We start from the raw sequence: 14,336 nt of genomic DNA, 5'->3' as shown, positions 1-14,336 counted from the left end.
ACACACACACACACACGCACACACACACACACACACACACACACCAATATTTTCAGGGAAAAGATTGTAGAGAAACTTACAGCAGGGTTATCTCAAATCAGAGTACCAAAGAGTTAAAAAGCTGAAAGCAATAAACAAGGCAAATGAGGGAGATAAATAAATCTCCATAAATCACTATAATGGAATGACAGAAAATGTTCCTCGGAAGGATTTCACCACAGCAGTAAAAGATAATTAATGTATCTAGTAAAGACTGGTAGATGTCTTTACCAGTGGAGACGGCTGTGTATTTGGATGACCATGTCTGAAACTACAGCATTGTTGCATAAGTCTCAACAGGAGTAATGAGCTCTTAAAGGAATGATTACTTAAAGCTAAAAAGAAACAAGACAGATTTTAGTACTAAATGTTGTAATGTGGTAGAATGTGTCAAAAGTACCACAAAGAACAAATCTATTCAAATTATTTGATTTAGTTAATGCAAAGAAAAAGTCATAAAATGTTTATGCCCATATCCAAGTGTCTTTTATTAGAACATGAATCTAAAAGATAACAGCCCTGTAGATTGTCACTTTCTAAATGGGATGGTTTTATTTGGAGGGTTCCACGGTGGAGGAGGACTGTCCCGAAGTATTTCTTGTATCACTCTTTCGTCTTTTCTTCTCCTCTGCTCTCGATCCTTTTTTATCTGTTTGAAAAGCAAACAATAGTGAATATTTCTGAGCTCTGATCCAGTTAGATTTTCTTCATCGTTGGACTTACCAGCCAGTTTTCATAGGTCTCTATGGCCATCTTGTCCTTTTCTTCTTTCAGGTACAGCTCTTCTTCTGCCTTTGTTTTGATTTCTTCATGTTCCCTCTTGAGCTTTTCATGAAGAAGGTCTTTCTTTTTGTCACACCTTATTCAGGTGAAGAAAACCAGGTAAAACAGATTGGGTTAACATTGACCTCACTGCAGAAGGCGTTTGTTTTAGAAGGGGGTTAAAACAGGAACATCTAGCCTGAGTGCGCCACCTTGTGGTTGGTGATTTTTCACAACCGCATAGATGGGAGCGAGGCAGGACAGAAAAATATTTTCAGCAGATGTGAGGATGAACTGAATCTGCTGGGATGGAGTGGCAATACACCTCCAGCAATCATTTCAGTAAAATTATTTTAAAAACAGAGATAGACATAATGTGATTTATACCCACCAGTCGGAAAAAGCAGATTTGCTTTCTCGCTGCCTTTCTTCTTCTTTTTCCTGCTTCTTCAGCTTCTGTTTACTTTCAGCCACTTTCTGCTTTCTGTTTCTCTCAATGAGCAGCTGATCATACTCACGCTTCCAGTTCTCAAACACCTTTATGATCGAAACACTGATCAGTATCAAGCTTACACACTTTCATGTCTCTTGTAGTTTCAAAATAATTTGAATCTGCACCTGTATGGCAGATTGTCTTCTTTCTTCCTTTTCTTTATTCTCCCTTTGCTGTTTCCTAATCATATTTTGTCTTTCTTTTGCTTCGGCTTTGAGGCTCTCTGCTTTCTTTTCTTTCCAGGCTTCAAAAGAGGCGTTGGCATGTTCCTTTTTAGACTCCCTGTCCTGTTCATGGACAGACAGACGGCCACTCATAATAACTACGTGTTCATATTTACCTTAGAGATGGTAGAAATAAACCGAGATTCACCTTTTTCTGTTGTTTCTTGACAAGCTCTTCTTTCTTCTTTAGCCGCATGTTCTCTCTTGATTTTTCTTTTTTCTTTTTGAGCCATTCCTGTTGTGAGCACAGAGGGCTTTAATCAATCAAATATGTATTTCCAACACTCCTTCCAACCCTCTGTCCATTTTGACCTAATCATTTTGAAAATGATTTACTACATTGCAGTGTCGGGGGAACCTCTGACTTGAAGTTCACCTTCACCGCATGACAAAAAAGAAAAGAAAAAAAAACACACCAAACTCTATGGTGACTTAATATGCTGCAGCGACTCACTCTGACCTGGTAAACTGCAGCTCTGATAGCTTCTGGTGCTTGAGGAGAAGACTCCTGTAAGGACAGTTTCCGGTCTAGAACTTTGAGTGTTCCCAAATATTTTGACTCCACCTTTCTGGAGCACGCACTCTGAGACCTCTCAGGGGTTTTAGAGTGAGAACAGGAAGTCCTAACGCCAGAAAAAAAAAAAAAAAAAAGAAACAATGGTCAATTACTTTTTCAGTTTCCTTTATGCAGCAACACTAGTAAAGCCTCCTTCACTCACTTGGTGTCAAAGGACTTTTCAAGGGCATGAGAGCTTTGATCTGAGGGATCTCCTGCGTGTCCCTAAGAAGAAAATTCAATCAAATCAAATAGATGTGTAACAAAAAAAAAAAAAAAATCCATCACAGCCATGTTAGATAAAGCACAGATTGACTTACATTAAATTCTTCAAATGATGAAGAATAGGGTCTCCCTTGCTCCTTGCTGTCGTCGGATATAAAGCCTTATAAAACAGAAAATCAAACGTCAGCAGGAAGAGTGAGTTGTATCACTGATTTGACACCGCAGAGTGTGTCAGTACTTACCTCTGGAACCAGAATCAAACGTAGACCTGGTGACGAGTTGTGACTGTTCACTCTTATTTGAAAATGACTTGCTGGGGCTACGTGAAGCTGTCTGGTCTCCATCTGTCCACTGCAATTAACAACAAAAGAATTAACTGCCGTTTCCTAGAAATTACTTCCGTATCACAAAAAAAGCACATTGGTCAACAGTGGCTGTTTTACATGTACTTTGCAAATATGTAATTCTGTTTTTTCAACCCTTGATGGAAGAAAATTATCAAACGATTATCATCCTACAAATATTTATGAATTAGGTGAATGAGCAGTAAGTGGGAAAAAAAAGAGGGAAATCTATATTATGTAATTTTGGTTCTTACTGTTATGTTGCTGGATGCATCAGTTGAGAAGGGAATGGACATAGAAGACGTTTGGGGTCTGCTGAAATCCTGAAATTCACTTTCCTTGTCCCTTTTCTTCTGTGAAAGGAGTGACTTCATGCCAAGCGTCCTTTGCCGAGGTTTGGGTTTCGGTGGCATCTCTGGAACACTGCCTGAATAGTCAAACAAAGTGTAAATATCAAGATAACTTTTTACAGCATTGAATAAAAGAGCTAATAGTAACAAACCAGTTGAAACAGTGTTGCAGAGATGAGGTGCAGACACTGGTGGCGTCTCAGAGGTTTCTTTCACGCCAGGATTTGTCTTATCTTCTTCTGGACCAGGCGACTCCACCACACTGCCATCAGACGGTAACGGCAAAGAAAGAGCATCGTCTGATATTTGACATGACAGACTTGAGGCCTGTTTTGTGAGCGGACCATTTGTCGGTTTTTCACTAGATGGATTAATTTGAGAGTTTTCAGCACTAACATTTGTGGAGTTCTGAGGGTACAGAGAGGCTTCATTCTGGACGTTTCCGTCATTATGGACATTTCCATCATTAGAGGACTCATGTGGATCCGACCCTGATGTGTCTTTTGAGTTGGAGCTGCTTCTGTGGGATTTCAGGAATGATACTTTCTTTGGCTTGGTGGGTTTGTCTTCTTCGTCTGAAAACTCAAAGGTATTAAATGTCGCTTTACTCCTTCCTGCTTTGAAGGCATCAATCCTTTTTTTTCTTGATTTTAGAAGTTTATCCAAAAAGTCTGAAAAACAACAAGTAAAAGGAAAAGTCAGTCATTGGACTAATTCGTTTTATCTTACATATACTACTCAGCAGCTTATTTATTTTCAAAGAAAGCACAATTAAAAGTTAAGAATGTGCTCCCACAGTAGGATTTCACAAAGTTTTAGACATGTCGTTAGACATGTCGATGAGAAGATACTTAAACCCATGTTGAAAACTGATCTTAGAGTGTGAGTGAGGTTTGCATGAAATATATTTACAGATATTTATATGCTGTGTCATATTCATTTATCACTGAGGGTTGCACTGCAATTGTATTATATTCTAGGAACATAATGACAAATAAAAAATCTTATGTCTTAATGTGCTAATAGCATAAAAGTGTTTTGAATGCCATATTAAGCTCAGTTAAGTTACCATTGGTACACAACATGGTAGACCAATTTCTGACAGATGTTACTGTGGATGGTGAAGATAAAGCAAATGTCTTCATATATTGTTTATCTTCAGAGAGTTCAACTGATGTAAAACTGGGTATTTTCCCGTTTGAATTTTTCTATGTGACAGACATGTATTGTTTCCACTGGTGTGATTGCTTGAGATTTTTAATGGTAAACTTTAGCAAATCCAGCCTGTCCAGATCTGTTTTTCCCCCCACATACAGATGTATGCTTACCATCTTCATCGTCGTTAATGTCATCAAAATAAAAGTGTTGCTGTGCATTTGCTTTGCTTGCCCTGGAAGACACAGCAGCCTGAAGTTCATCCTACAACAGAGTTGTTGGAATAGGAGTTTACAGGGCTGATACTTTACTGGTTTATAACCCAAATATACATTAACGCTCTTACCTGGAATGTAGTTCTTTTCGATGTTTTCGGACTTTTTGCATACGCCAGTGTCCTTACCTCCTGATCTGTCATCATGTAAACCAAACTGGAGAACAACACACTCTCATCCGCATTAGCATGCTATCATCAACGGTTTTTTTGCTGGTGCTAGTTAGCCTCTAGGCTACTTCCTGTTCGGCAGTACTCAACATTTGACGATGAAGTAACTCTGTATGGAAAATTACCGTAGGATGTTACAAATAACACAGAGTTATATAAAAAGGCTCCAAGTAAAGCCGAACTAGCATTGCTGCTTGAGGTAACGGAGTTGTTGACGGTAACCCAGGGAGACGAGAGGTACAGGTCAACACTGCGCATGCTCGAAAGATTAACTAGTTAATTTGAACTTTTTAAATTAACTTATAGCTGTACGACTATAGCCGTAGCTTATAATGTGTTTGATACTTTAAATAACGTTTTGACATTAATATATGGCAATTAAGGGTGAAAAAATATCCAGGCGTATATGTGTAACATAGTTAATATTGTATAGAATTCCACTTGTCATTACTTCCAAGTTTGGGTTCATGTGTAAAGGGTGAAACAGCACCCCCTCCTGGTGGTTGGCAGGGTTAAATATAGTGAACACAGACATCTCGTTGCCAGTTCATGAGAGATGGGCGCGAGGTAGGTTCACTGAGTTTAACGCTCCAGTAAAATGTTATGTTAGCTTTTTGCTAACATGAAATGCTGTTCCTCGTAAGGTGCTGTACCCGCTGTGATGAACCTGATTTCTGATCAGTCCATATTCTGTTTCGCACAGATAAACGACGTTTCATCTCATCCTGTCTCCTGGCCCTTATTCACACAACGCAGAACTGATTTATACTGATCGATCGATCACGATTATCGAGGTTACATATGCTTTTAGACTACATGAGAAAGACTGTTTGCTGGTAGTTTTGAAAACATTGTTACCTAACATTCAGAAGATTGGGATCTCTGGAGAGAGAGAAAAAACTAAACAAAAATAAAACGATGTATTTTTGGAGAAAGTGACATATTTTTATTATAAACATTCATACACTTTTGAGTGATTAATTGAAAAATATTTTTGCATTGGAGCAATCAAATTACAGAAGAGAATCAGGGACACTGAAAAAAAGTCAGATTTTTTTCTCTTTTTAATCCAGTGAATTGTACTTCATGAATAATTTTAGGCTTGATGGTACATTTTACCATATGAAAACGTATTTGCTCCCTTACAGATTTCTTTCCATTTATACTAACTTGTCACATTTAAATGAGTCATACAAGGAAATATCAACTTTTAACTGAATTACATAGAAATGTATGATCTTATTTAAAGAAAAAAAAACAAGACAAGCAGTTCAGATTTAAGTATTGATTTTTTTTATTGTAAGAAAAGTGCATAGTTCAAGCCCTTAAAGTCTATTTACTAAACATTATCATTTGAGGTGTCATATGATAAACAGTAGTCAGAGATCTTCTATCCGTTCCTGTATATCACAACCTAATGTCAATATGATTCATAAAGCTCTTCCTGGCCATCCTGACAGCTACTCTGGAAAGCTACAGAACAAATAAAGAAATTTGCTGCTGGTATTGAAATAAGGTAGCCACGTGTCCAAAGGCATTCCAGCTGAACACCCTTCAATCCAACAACAGCTAATCCAAGAGTTTCAGAATCCCAAATCCCAGATAAGAAAGATGTTCACAAACTCTGATAAAGCTTAAGAAAAAAGCAGCAGGATGTCTTGGTTTAGTGGCTGTGGGCTGATTGCGTCGTTATGTAAAACAGAAAATACCTAAGAAAAATAGACTACTTCTTCACTAAATATTGTTCCCAATAACTCAAATGGTAAACATTTGAGCATGCAGACCATTCATTTATTCAAATAACTTTGTATTGGAAAATAGTTTGTAAAAAGTGCTTAAAATTCATTTCAGAACGATAAATTTCCATTGGCACCACTTAACCATACATATTTAGTGAGCCTTTGGATTATTACACTTCTGAAAAAGAAGTATACCCCGACTGATTTGTTGGTACAGTTTAAGAACCTGATCTAAAGTGGTTTGCTGTAAACAAAAACAAGATTAATTCACAACTTAGAAAACACTCCAAAAAGAAAATCCCGATTTAAGATTTGAGCTATTCAATTTACTTCAGGGAAGTCTTTCATTGCATAAAGACAAACTCCTGATATGTCTTTACTGGCACAGCTTAAAGTAACAATTTTAAAACCTACTGAGAGGAATGTCTTAGAGGAATCAAGAAAATCCGCACTACTCCTGACTGAGCAAGACTGGAAACGGTAATCAAAACCACCTAATGGGGAATTTCCAGGATCTCCACCCTAATCAGGCAGCACATTCCTTCATTCAGAGTTAATGTCCCAGCTCTAATGGTGTGTTAACACCACGGCTGAGACCTGGGACCAACTTCAACCTCAAACACACATCCTGATTTAAGACTTTGTGAATAAGCAATGTACTGATAATTAGGATCCTGAGTTGTAAAAGAACATAAGTGGTACTTATGCTGGAATATCCTTAAAGGGTCCGTTTTCTGGATTACTAACAGCTAGTGACAGGCTGCTGATTATTATAAATCATAATGCAATGGTTAATGTAGATTTCAATCATAACAAAAAAAGTACATATAATATGTATATAAAAAAGAGAAAAGCCAAAGAAACCAATTATACTGTTTATATTTTTCTAATATATGTGTGCAAAAAATTATTTTTAGCCTCTATAGAACATGATCACGTCAACAGTTTACTGATTCAGTGTCAGGCCAGTTTTAGTAACATTGGTCACAGAACAAAAACTGTAACCAGGTAATGAAAAGAAGATTTGTGATTTAAGGCTGACAGGAAGATGCTGTTGTCCTGCTCACAGTTGTAGCCGACTGAGCATGCTCAGTCTGAGCAGACGGATGATTTCCTGGTGGTCTGACTCAGTGTTAGTCCACTGGTGGTGCAGGCGGCTCCCTTCTTTCACTCTGCAAACCAAGACAGTTACCAATTAGCCTTCTGGAGATAAGGGGGCACATGCCAAACCATTTGAAATGAGTATTTATACCCCTTCAACTTTTGTTTTTACATTTCTCGCCATTTCACAACCTCAAACGCTAATATATTTTCATAAGATTTCACGTGACAGGTCAACACCAAAGCAGTAAATTGCAAAAAGATAAGAAAACAATACATATGTTTTACAAATAAGGTATTAATAATGTGGAATGCAATTATTGAGCCTCCTTTAAAATGGACAGAGCCAAATAAAAGGCAATCCTGAAAGAAAACCTGTTAAGAGCAGCAAAAGATTTGAGACTGAGGCGACGCTTCATCTTCCAGCATGACAACAACCCCAGATAAAAATCCAGAACTAGAATGGAAAGGTTTAGTCATGGTTCTCAAAAGTCACTGACTTCTCTGGAGTCAGATATGCAAATATATGAAACCAAACTAGAAGCTTTTATTTCAATTTTGACCTTAAATGAAACATTTAATCGTTTCAAAAGTTTACCATTGTGCTCTAATCGATTCCATACATTTAAAAGTCTGACTGTTATTAGGCTCAGTAATCAGGCTACCATCAGCAATAGAAACTGAAAGCTACAATAAATAAATTGTAGTGCAGTTCTGCATAAAGGATTTAACAAAAAACTCTCCATATACATAGCAGCCAGCAGGAGGCGCCACATCCTCATTGATTGGCCGTATGACAGTGCTAGAACGGTCCAGTCAAAGTTCAAAACCAAACTCAGTTGAGTATCTGCTCACAGATACACTCCATCCAGTCTGACTGAGTTTGAACTACTTTTTTTTAAATAAAATTGATTCAGAGTTCATGAACAGAAATCAATAACTTGAAGACCAAGTATCATTTTCCTTCCACTTTACGCAGTAATTTGCATTGGTCTGTTGCATACAATCCTAATAAAACACATTGTACTTGTAAAGTTGTAAAGTGACAAAATGTGGAAGAGACACTTATGCATCTCACACTGTGGAAATGTGAAAACTCAAAACGTTGAAACTGATCAATACTAACATTGTGAGGTCCAGAGGGCTTGCCAGAAGGACGGGCTCCTCTGAGGCTGGAAGGGCGCAGCAAAAACAGGACCAGAGCCACCACCACCCACCCCATCAGGACCATGGGCAGGGTCAGGTCCCCTCCTCCACCCACTGACCCGCTGGGTCCGGGCACTGTGCAGAAACAGAACAGCAAGCGTCAACGGCCATGTCTCCACTGTAGTGCCTTACACTCTGACACACAGTGCGGTGGGCGGAGGGCATACGTACACTCCTGAGGACACTCGATGTCAGTACAGTACGACTGGGATTGCCTGAGCTGAAAATGCAGAGGAAACATTTTATAAACTCGAAATATAACTTTATGCTACACAGTGTTACAAAAGTTTGCTATACAAAATAGCAACTCATGATTCCTCCAAGGCCTGACTAGTAAACGCTAGTTGAGATATTTTCGTCATTAAGGCAACGCCCCTTATTGTGGTAAGCAAATCAGAAAGCTGAGAGTGGCTTTCAGTTCTCAGCCAACTGCAACATGCCATGCAAGTCACAGCTGGGCACAAAAACAAAATAAGGTCACATGGAAACTGAAACCATGACTAGATGCATAGCTTTTATTACAAATCTCATTGTCTCATCTTTGACAATGCATCCTTCACTAATTAACAATTCACAAAACATGAAATCAATTTGACTTTACAAACGTCACTGGAGAGCGAAAGACAAACACACAACAGGAACCAGGATGTGTCATTCCGGTCACTCAGTGACGCCTTGTATGCGGATTACTCCCTCTGGGAATACTTTCACTTACGAACCAGCTGTAGAAACTCACACACTTTATGACATTTTCACCGGATAACATGTACCAACAGGAGGTTTGACTGTCAATCTGCCTCAGCCCTACTGATCAACCTGCCACAATGTATAAATCAGAGAGAAATCCTGTCAGTTGTCCTGCTTACCAGGTTGATGAGGCGCCTCATAGCGTACTCCTGAGTGCAGATGCACTCACACGGGTCGAAGCCTCCTTCAGCCATTTCTCACCAGCAAGAATCCACCTTGAACCAGAGGCACTTCAGGTAAGTAGGGCATACATGAACAAGTGGCAGAAATCCAATGCTGCCTCTTGTCAGTGCCGTTTTGTTGCTCGATGGACACACACAGACAGAGAAGGGGGAGGAGACTCTTCTGCTAAGGAGAGCCAGCAGCGGTGTGTGTCGTTTTGTGTTATACTCAAGCCAGATGGGAGATTTTATCTGCACTTTTCTGTTGCCTGTGATCTTTTATCTTAAATGCTAGTGGCATTTGAGGGATGTAAAATGTTTTTTGGATGATCATTTGTGAAATTTTAGGTGATGTTCTAAAGAGTAAGACCAGATGGAAGTGTTTTTATAATCCAGCGCTGAAATTACCAACAGTCATTTAGTTTCAGTGGCAAAATACTTTTCTAAAGCATTCATGCTTAAATCTTTCACATTTTATGCAATTATAAACATAGACTGAAACTTTACTTATTGAGATTTTATGTGAAAACCAACAAAAAGTACAGTGGAAGGAAAATGATCCATGGTGTCTGTTGGAAATATTAGTTTAATTATGCTAGTTTTAATGCTAGCTTTAATTTTAGCGCATGTTGAAATATTAGACAGACCATGATTGTTTTGAGTAGGCCTCAGTTTAGGTTAGAATTAGACTCATAGTTTAATCAATTTATAACTTAATCAGTAGAATATTTTTCTTGGATATAATGATCCCGATTTGATTAAAATTAGTCTAATCAATAGATTTTTATAGTAGATCACATTCTTAAGAGTCTATAAATCATATATTCATCTGAAAATGTTTTAGTTCATCATTACCAAAGAAGTTGAAAACTAATTAGAAAATATTGAGTAGGGCTGAAACGATTCCTCGAATGATTCGAGTACCTCGATTACTAAAATTCCTCGAGGAAAATTTACCTGCCTCGAAGCTTCGTTAATTTATGTTTTATTAGTTAGCGCACCGTGTTCCGGCCGGGACTTCATTTGCATTGCGCGGAGCTCTCACTTCCGCCTCTGAGTTGTTGACAAAAGCTAAGTCTCAGCGGCATAAAGTCCAATCTTCAAGATTGGCCCGTGGGGATTTTATTGATTGATGATAATGCCCGACTTTTTATCGTTTTTGGGGAACCAATAAGCATCCTTAAAATGACTGGGGGAATGCCTGGAGTACGGCAGCATTTCTCCTCCGGGGCTGCTGGTTGAAAGCGAACGGCGGGAAGAGCGCTGAGGCGAGCGGATAGACTGAACAGGGCGGGCGGCTGAGTAGCTGATGCTTACCGTGTAAATGTAGCTTTACCGACGAACCGCACAATAAATTTCATATCCCGGTCTGAAAAAACGGGTGGCGGAGCGCATCGTACATGGCTGGTAGATGAGTTTCTGAGTGTGACCAGTGAAGGTGTCGTAAATATCCCGTATTGCTTCCCCCCGTGTTCGTCCCCCGGTCTAACGGTTCGTCAGTCCGCTGGTCTATTTCCTCCCCTCCACCCCATGTTCGTTCATTCGCCCTCTCCTCCCACTCCAGGCGGCATTTCCAGTATTTTCAAACCCAAAGCGTGACAGGTTAGGTGGCAAGGTGAGTTTAATTAATCTATTAAACTCACTGAAGATGAATACATAAACTAAAAGCTGGATTGTAGACATTTTTTATAAGCATATTTGTGAGCCTGCCTCTTTATTAAATTCAATATAATTTCAGATTTTTCTATAACTTTTCTTCTGGTTAACTTAGAAAGTGAGCTATTATTGTTACAGGTTAGTTTTCTAAACTACAAAAAAGCAACTGTTAGGGATGCTCAAATATGAAAAATTGGACTGATATTGATATCTGATAGTAACACCGGTATTATGCCAGATTTACCAATATTTCATTTTATAATTTTTTTTATCCGATTACTCGATTAATCGTAAGAATAATCGATAGATTACTCGATTACTAAAATATTCGTTTACAACAGCCCTAATATTGAGTGTAACAGATGTTTTGGTATTGAAGCTGCTCATGTCTGTTTTATAAGAGTTTAAAGATATTATATGGAACGTGTGCAAATTTTTATCATCAAAATCTGCTGTTTGATGCACTGGGTCAGAGGAGAGGTCAGGAGAGCTCTGTGCGACAAACTTTGGTCCCACTTTCTTGAGTAAAATGTTTCTGTATGAAAATTAACACATCTTTGTTCGTACCCTGGGAAAGTACGCAGGGAGGACAGCATAAACAATGAATTCATCCCTTGGCCTTGGTAAACACCTGCATTTGTAGGTAGGCAGAGACAACCTTTAAACGCTACGTTAGAACGCGTCAGAGAGTAAAAACACGCCTTGATATAAAAGTAATTGATCTAAAACAGCTAATCAGATCGCTGGGGTGGAACTGTCGTAACTGCCACACGGAGTGGTCTCCGGAGGAGTATCTTTGTATTTTCCTAAGGCAATTAATTTCTTCTTCTTTGTGGTTTTGGTTTCTGATCATTATGACGAGCTGTTGATGTGATTTTATGCATTTGATTGTTTGAATAAATTCTGGATGATTGTGAAGTTGAACAGTGACTGTTGTCTTTGTGGTTTCACTTTTACGCACAACATTAACGGACCTGGGGAGACGAGATAACAACGAGCAACAGGTAGCAAATATCTCATTTCTCAGCATGTCTTAAAAAAAAAAAAAAAAAAAAAAAAAAGAAATCTGAACAGTGTGGTGTGAATTTGCATTCTTTCATGCAGAGTCCATATTAATGCCCCCACGATGCTATTATAGCCTGAATTCTTTTGGGAAATGGCTCTGTTAGCTCTGCACATCTACAAACTGAAATTTCAAGCTCAGTCAGTTTTTCTGGAGTCTTACCACAGATTCTCAAAAGCTTTCAGGTCTACACTTTGACTCCGACATTCTGAACACGCTTTTATGTTTAGAGTCGTTGTCCTGATAGAAGTTGAACCCCATCTGAAGTCTTTTACAACCTTTAACTTGTTCTCTTTCAAGATTACTTGCATTTAGTTTAATTCTCAACAACTCTGACCTACTTCCCTGATCCTGCTACAGAAAAACATCCCCACAGCATAATGCTGCCACCACCATGTTCCAACCTAGCCATGAAGTGTTTTGGGTGATGTGCAATGAGTTTGTTTTTTTTTTGTAACATGTAGCATGTGACTTGTAGACCAAAAATTTCCAGTGCCTTCTTCCACACGTTTTCTGTGTAAAGTACAAATGAAAATGTGACATCTTACGGCTTTCTTGCTGCATTTGTTCACTAATGTTCCCTAACAAACAAACCTCTGATGACTGTTCAGAACAGCTGTAGTTTTACCGAGATTAAATCACAGGTGGACTCAGTTTACAAACTAAACTACCACTGAAAGCAGTTTAATTTAGTGGTGTTGGAGGCAAAGAGGGATGAATATAAAAGCAGGCCGCACTTTTCAGATGTAAGTTTAAGAGGTAATGAAAACTTTTGTAAAACTCTGTGCTATAGCTGAGATTTCCATGTCTCGAACATATGCATGTAGTGACATAAACCTTCAGCGGGATTTAAAAAGAAACATGATTAGCTAATCAAATAAATAAACCTGCGGTTGCTTTTCCAATGCAATCTTTGGACACAGATGTTAAAACTGTATGGAGAGTTGGCCAAACTCTGTCTGGAAATTCACAACCCGCCTTGGAATAAGATAGTTGCTCTAAAACCTCTATTTCCTTGTAAGTTTTAGCTCCTACCATTTAAACAGCGCAGTTCCGCAGGTGGCTAACTCCGCTTAGAGCAACGTAGAAGCAGACCAACTAATCACTTCATCTTAGCACAACTAAAACCAGAGCTTCTCAAACCACGGCTTCCACTTTCTACTCAAAATCTTTCTGTTTCACCGTCCGTGCTCTCGGAAAACATTTAGCAAACTAGCTTCTTCCGAGTCTAGCCAGATGAGGAGGAGAAAACACCCTGTCTTGTTCTATTTTCCTTTCTTTTTACTATTGAATACTCTCGATTAGAGATACAAGTGAACAAAACCAAAGAAGGAAAAACGTCTTACCTGAGCTTGGAGGTTGTCAGGAACGACTGAATACCTTTATCGGGCCTGTGCTGCTCTGCTGCAGCGCCGCTGATGCCGATATTCACCGTCAAACCACCGCCGTCATGTCAACCATCTCTCCGTGTTTACTTTAACGCTCAGAACCTTCCGACCATACGTGCACGTGGTGAAACGCGCCTCAGCCATTGGTCCAAATATTTGACGGGTAGGTCTCTAAGCCAATCGAAATCATCCAGCCTCGACCGTAAACAAACAGTCCAGATCTGTCTCTGTCTGTCTGTCTATCTATCTTTCTATCTATCTATACACGTATTGTAGATGCTAATGAACCTCCTGTTGCTGTCTTACTATCTATTCAAAGAAGCCTCTGACTGAAGACAGTTGTTTTAAAACAGTTCTATGAGGAGAATGCTCAGGGTTGTCAATAATTTTCTTGTGTTTATGAAGAATGCTTATTTCATAAACACATTTCCATCATCTCCAGGTGTTCCAGAGCACTCCTAAGAAAAAAGTTACATTTAAAATGTTGGTACAGTTAGTCACACCTCAATCTTAAATCGCTAATCTAGCACTTTCCTTACAAGACCATGATCCCTTTATCGACTGCAAAGAGATTATTGACAAATTTGTATGTAAAAAATCTGGCCTTAGTTTCCCTTCTGTCTTTTAATCTACAGTCTGGCGATCTCTACATGGATCCATCCATAGTACAGGTATCAAGTAA

General features: G+C 38.8%; 2 protein-coding genes across 3 annotated transcripts; both read right to left on the bottom strand.

Annotated features, from left to right (window-relative positions):
* Window positions 1–502: 502 nt before the first annotated feature.
* map9 (microtubule-associated protein 9) lies at window positions 503–4,836 on the bottom strand. Its single transcript, XM_014980865.2, has 13 exons — window positions 4,495–4,836; window positions 4,322–4,412; window positions 3,146–3,664; window positions 2,898–3,070; window positions 2,542–2,650; window positions 2,395–2,459; window positions 2,238–2,299; window positions 1,979–2,141; window positions 1,667–1,753; window positions 1,420–1,581; window positions 1,193–1,338; window positions 763–898; window positions 503–688 (listed from the first exon to the last, which is right to left on the bottom strand). Exons 1-13 carry the CDS (start codon window positions 4,567–4,569, stop codon window positions 569–571), a joined length of 1,908 nt encoding a protein of 635 aa, XP_014836351.2. The 5' UTR covers window positions 4,570–4,836; the 3' UTR covers window positions 503–568.
* A 1,027-nt stretch (window positions 4,837–5,863) lies between these two features.
* Window positions 5,864–13,761, bottom strand: smim14 (small integral membrane protein 14). Of its 2 annotated transcripts, none has more exons than XM_014980869.2 (5): window positions 13,613–13,761; window positions 9,506–9,601; window positions 8,811–8,859; window positions 8,560–8,714; window positions 5,864–7,504 (listed from the first exon to the last, which is right to left on the bottom strand). In XM_014980869.2, the coding sequence occupies exons 2-5, from the start codon at window positions 9,578–9,580 to the stop codon at window positions 7,466–7,468; spliced, it is 318 nt and encodes a 105-aa protein (XP_014836355.1). In that variant the 5' UTR covers window positions 9,581–9,601; window positions 13,613–13,761; the 3' UTR covers window positions 5,864–7,465. The 2 variants fall into 2 exon arrangements, with proteins under 2 accessions (XP_014836355.1, XP_087860719.1); XM_088004593.1 differs by having other exon boundaries at window positions 9,506–9,598; window positions 13,614–13,753.
* Between the last annotated feature and the right edge of the window lie 575 nt (window positions 13,762–14,336).

Source organism: Poecilia mexicana, unplaced genomic scaffold, assembly GCF_051168715.1.
Source record: "Poecilia mexicana isolate PSO_F unplaced genomic scaffold, ASM5116871v1 scaffold_1, whole genome shotgun sequence".
NCBI classification, from domain to species: Eukaryota; Metazoa; Chordata; class Actinopteri; order Cyprinodontiformes; family Poeciliidae; genus Poecilia; species Poecilia mexicana.
Note: the sequence above shows the minus strand (reverse complement) of the source record. Positions and strands in the feature narration are given on the sequence as shown.

Bases quoted from the DNA above. Each gene is read 5' to 3' on its own strand.
- map9 (XM_014980865.2), bottom strand. From the start codon at position 4,569: ATGATGACAGATCAGGAGGTAAGGACACTGGCGTATGCAAAAAGTCCG. The intron at 3,071-3,145 runs GTTTGTTACTAT...TTGACTATTCAG, and splicing joins CTGCAACACTGTTTCAACTG to GCAGTGTTCCAGAGATGCCA. The intron at 2,460-2,541 runs GTAAGTACTGAC...CTGTTTTATAAG, and splicing joins GTTTGATTCTGGTTCCAGAG to GCTTTATATCCGACGACAGC.
- smim14 (XM_014980869.2), bottom strand. From the start codon at position 9,580: ATGGCTGAAGGAGGCTTCGACCCGTGTGAGTGCATCTGCACTCAGGAG. The intron at 8,715-8,810 runs GTACGTATGCCC...GTTTCTGCACAG, and splicing joins CATCGAGTGTCCTCAGGAGT to TGCCCGGACCCAGCGGGTCA. The intron at 7,505-8,559 runs GTTAGTATTGAT...CTTGGTTTGCAG, and splicing joins AGCCCTCTGGACCTCACAAT to AGTGAAAGAAGGGAGCCGCC.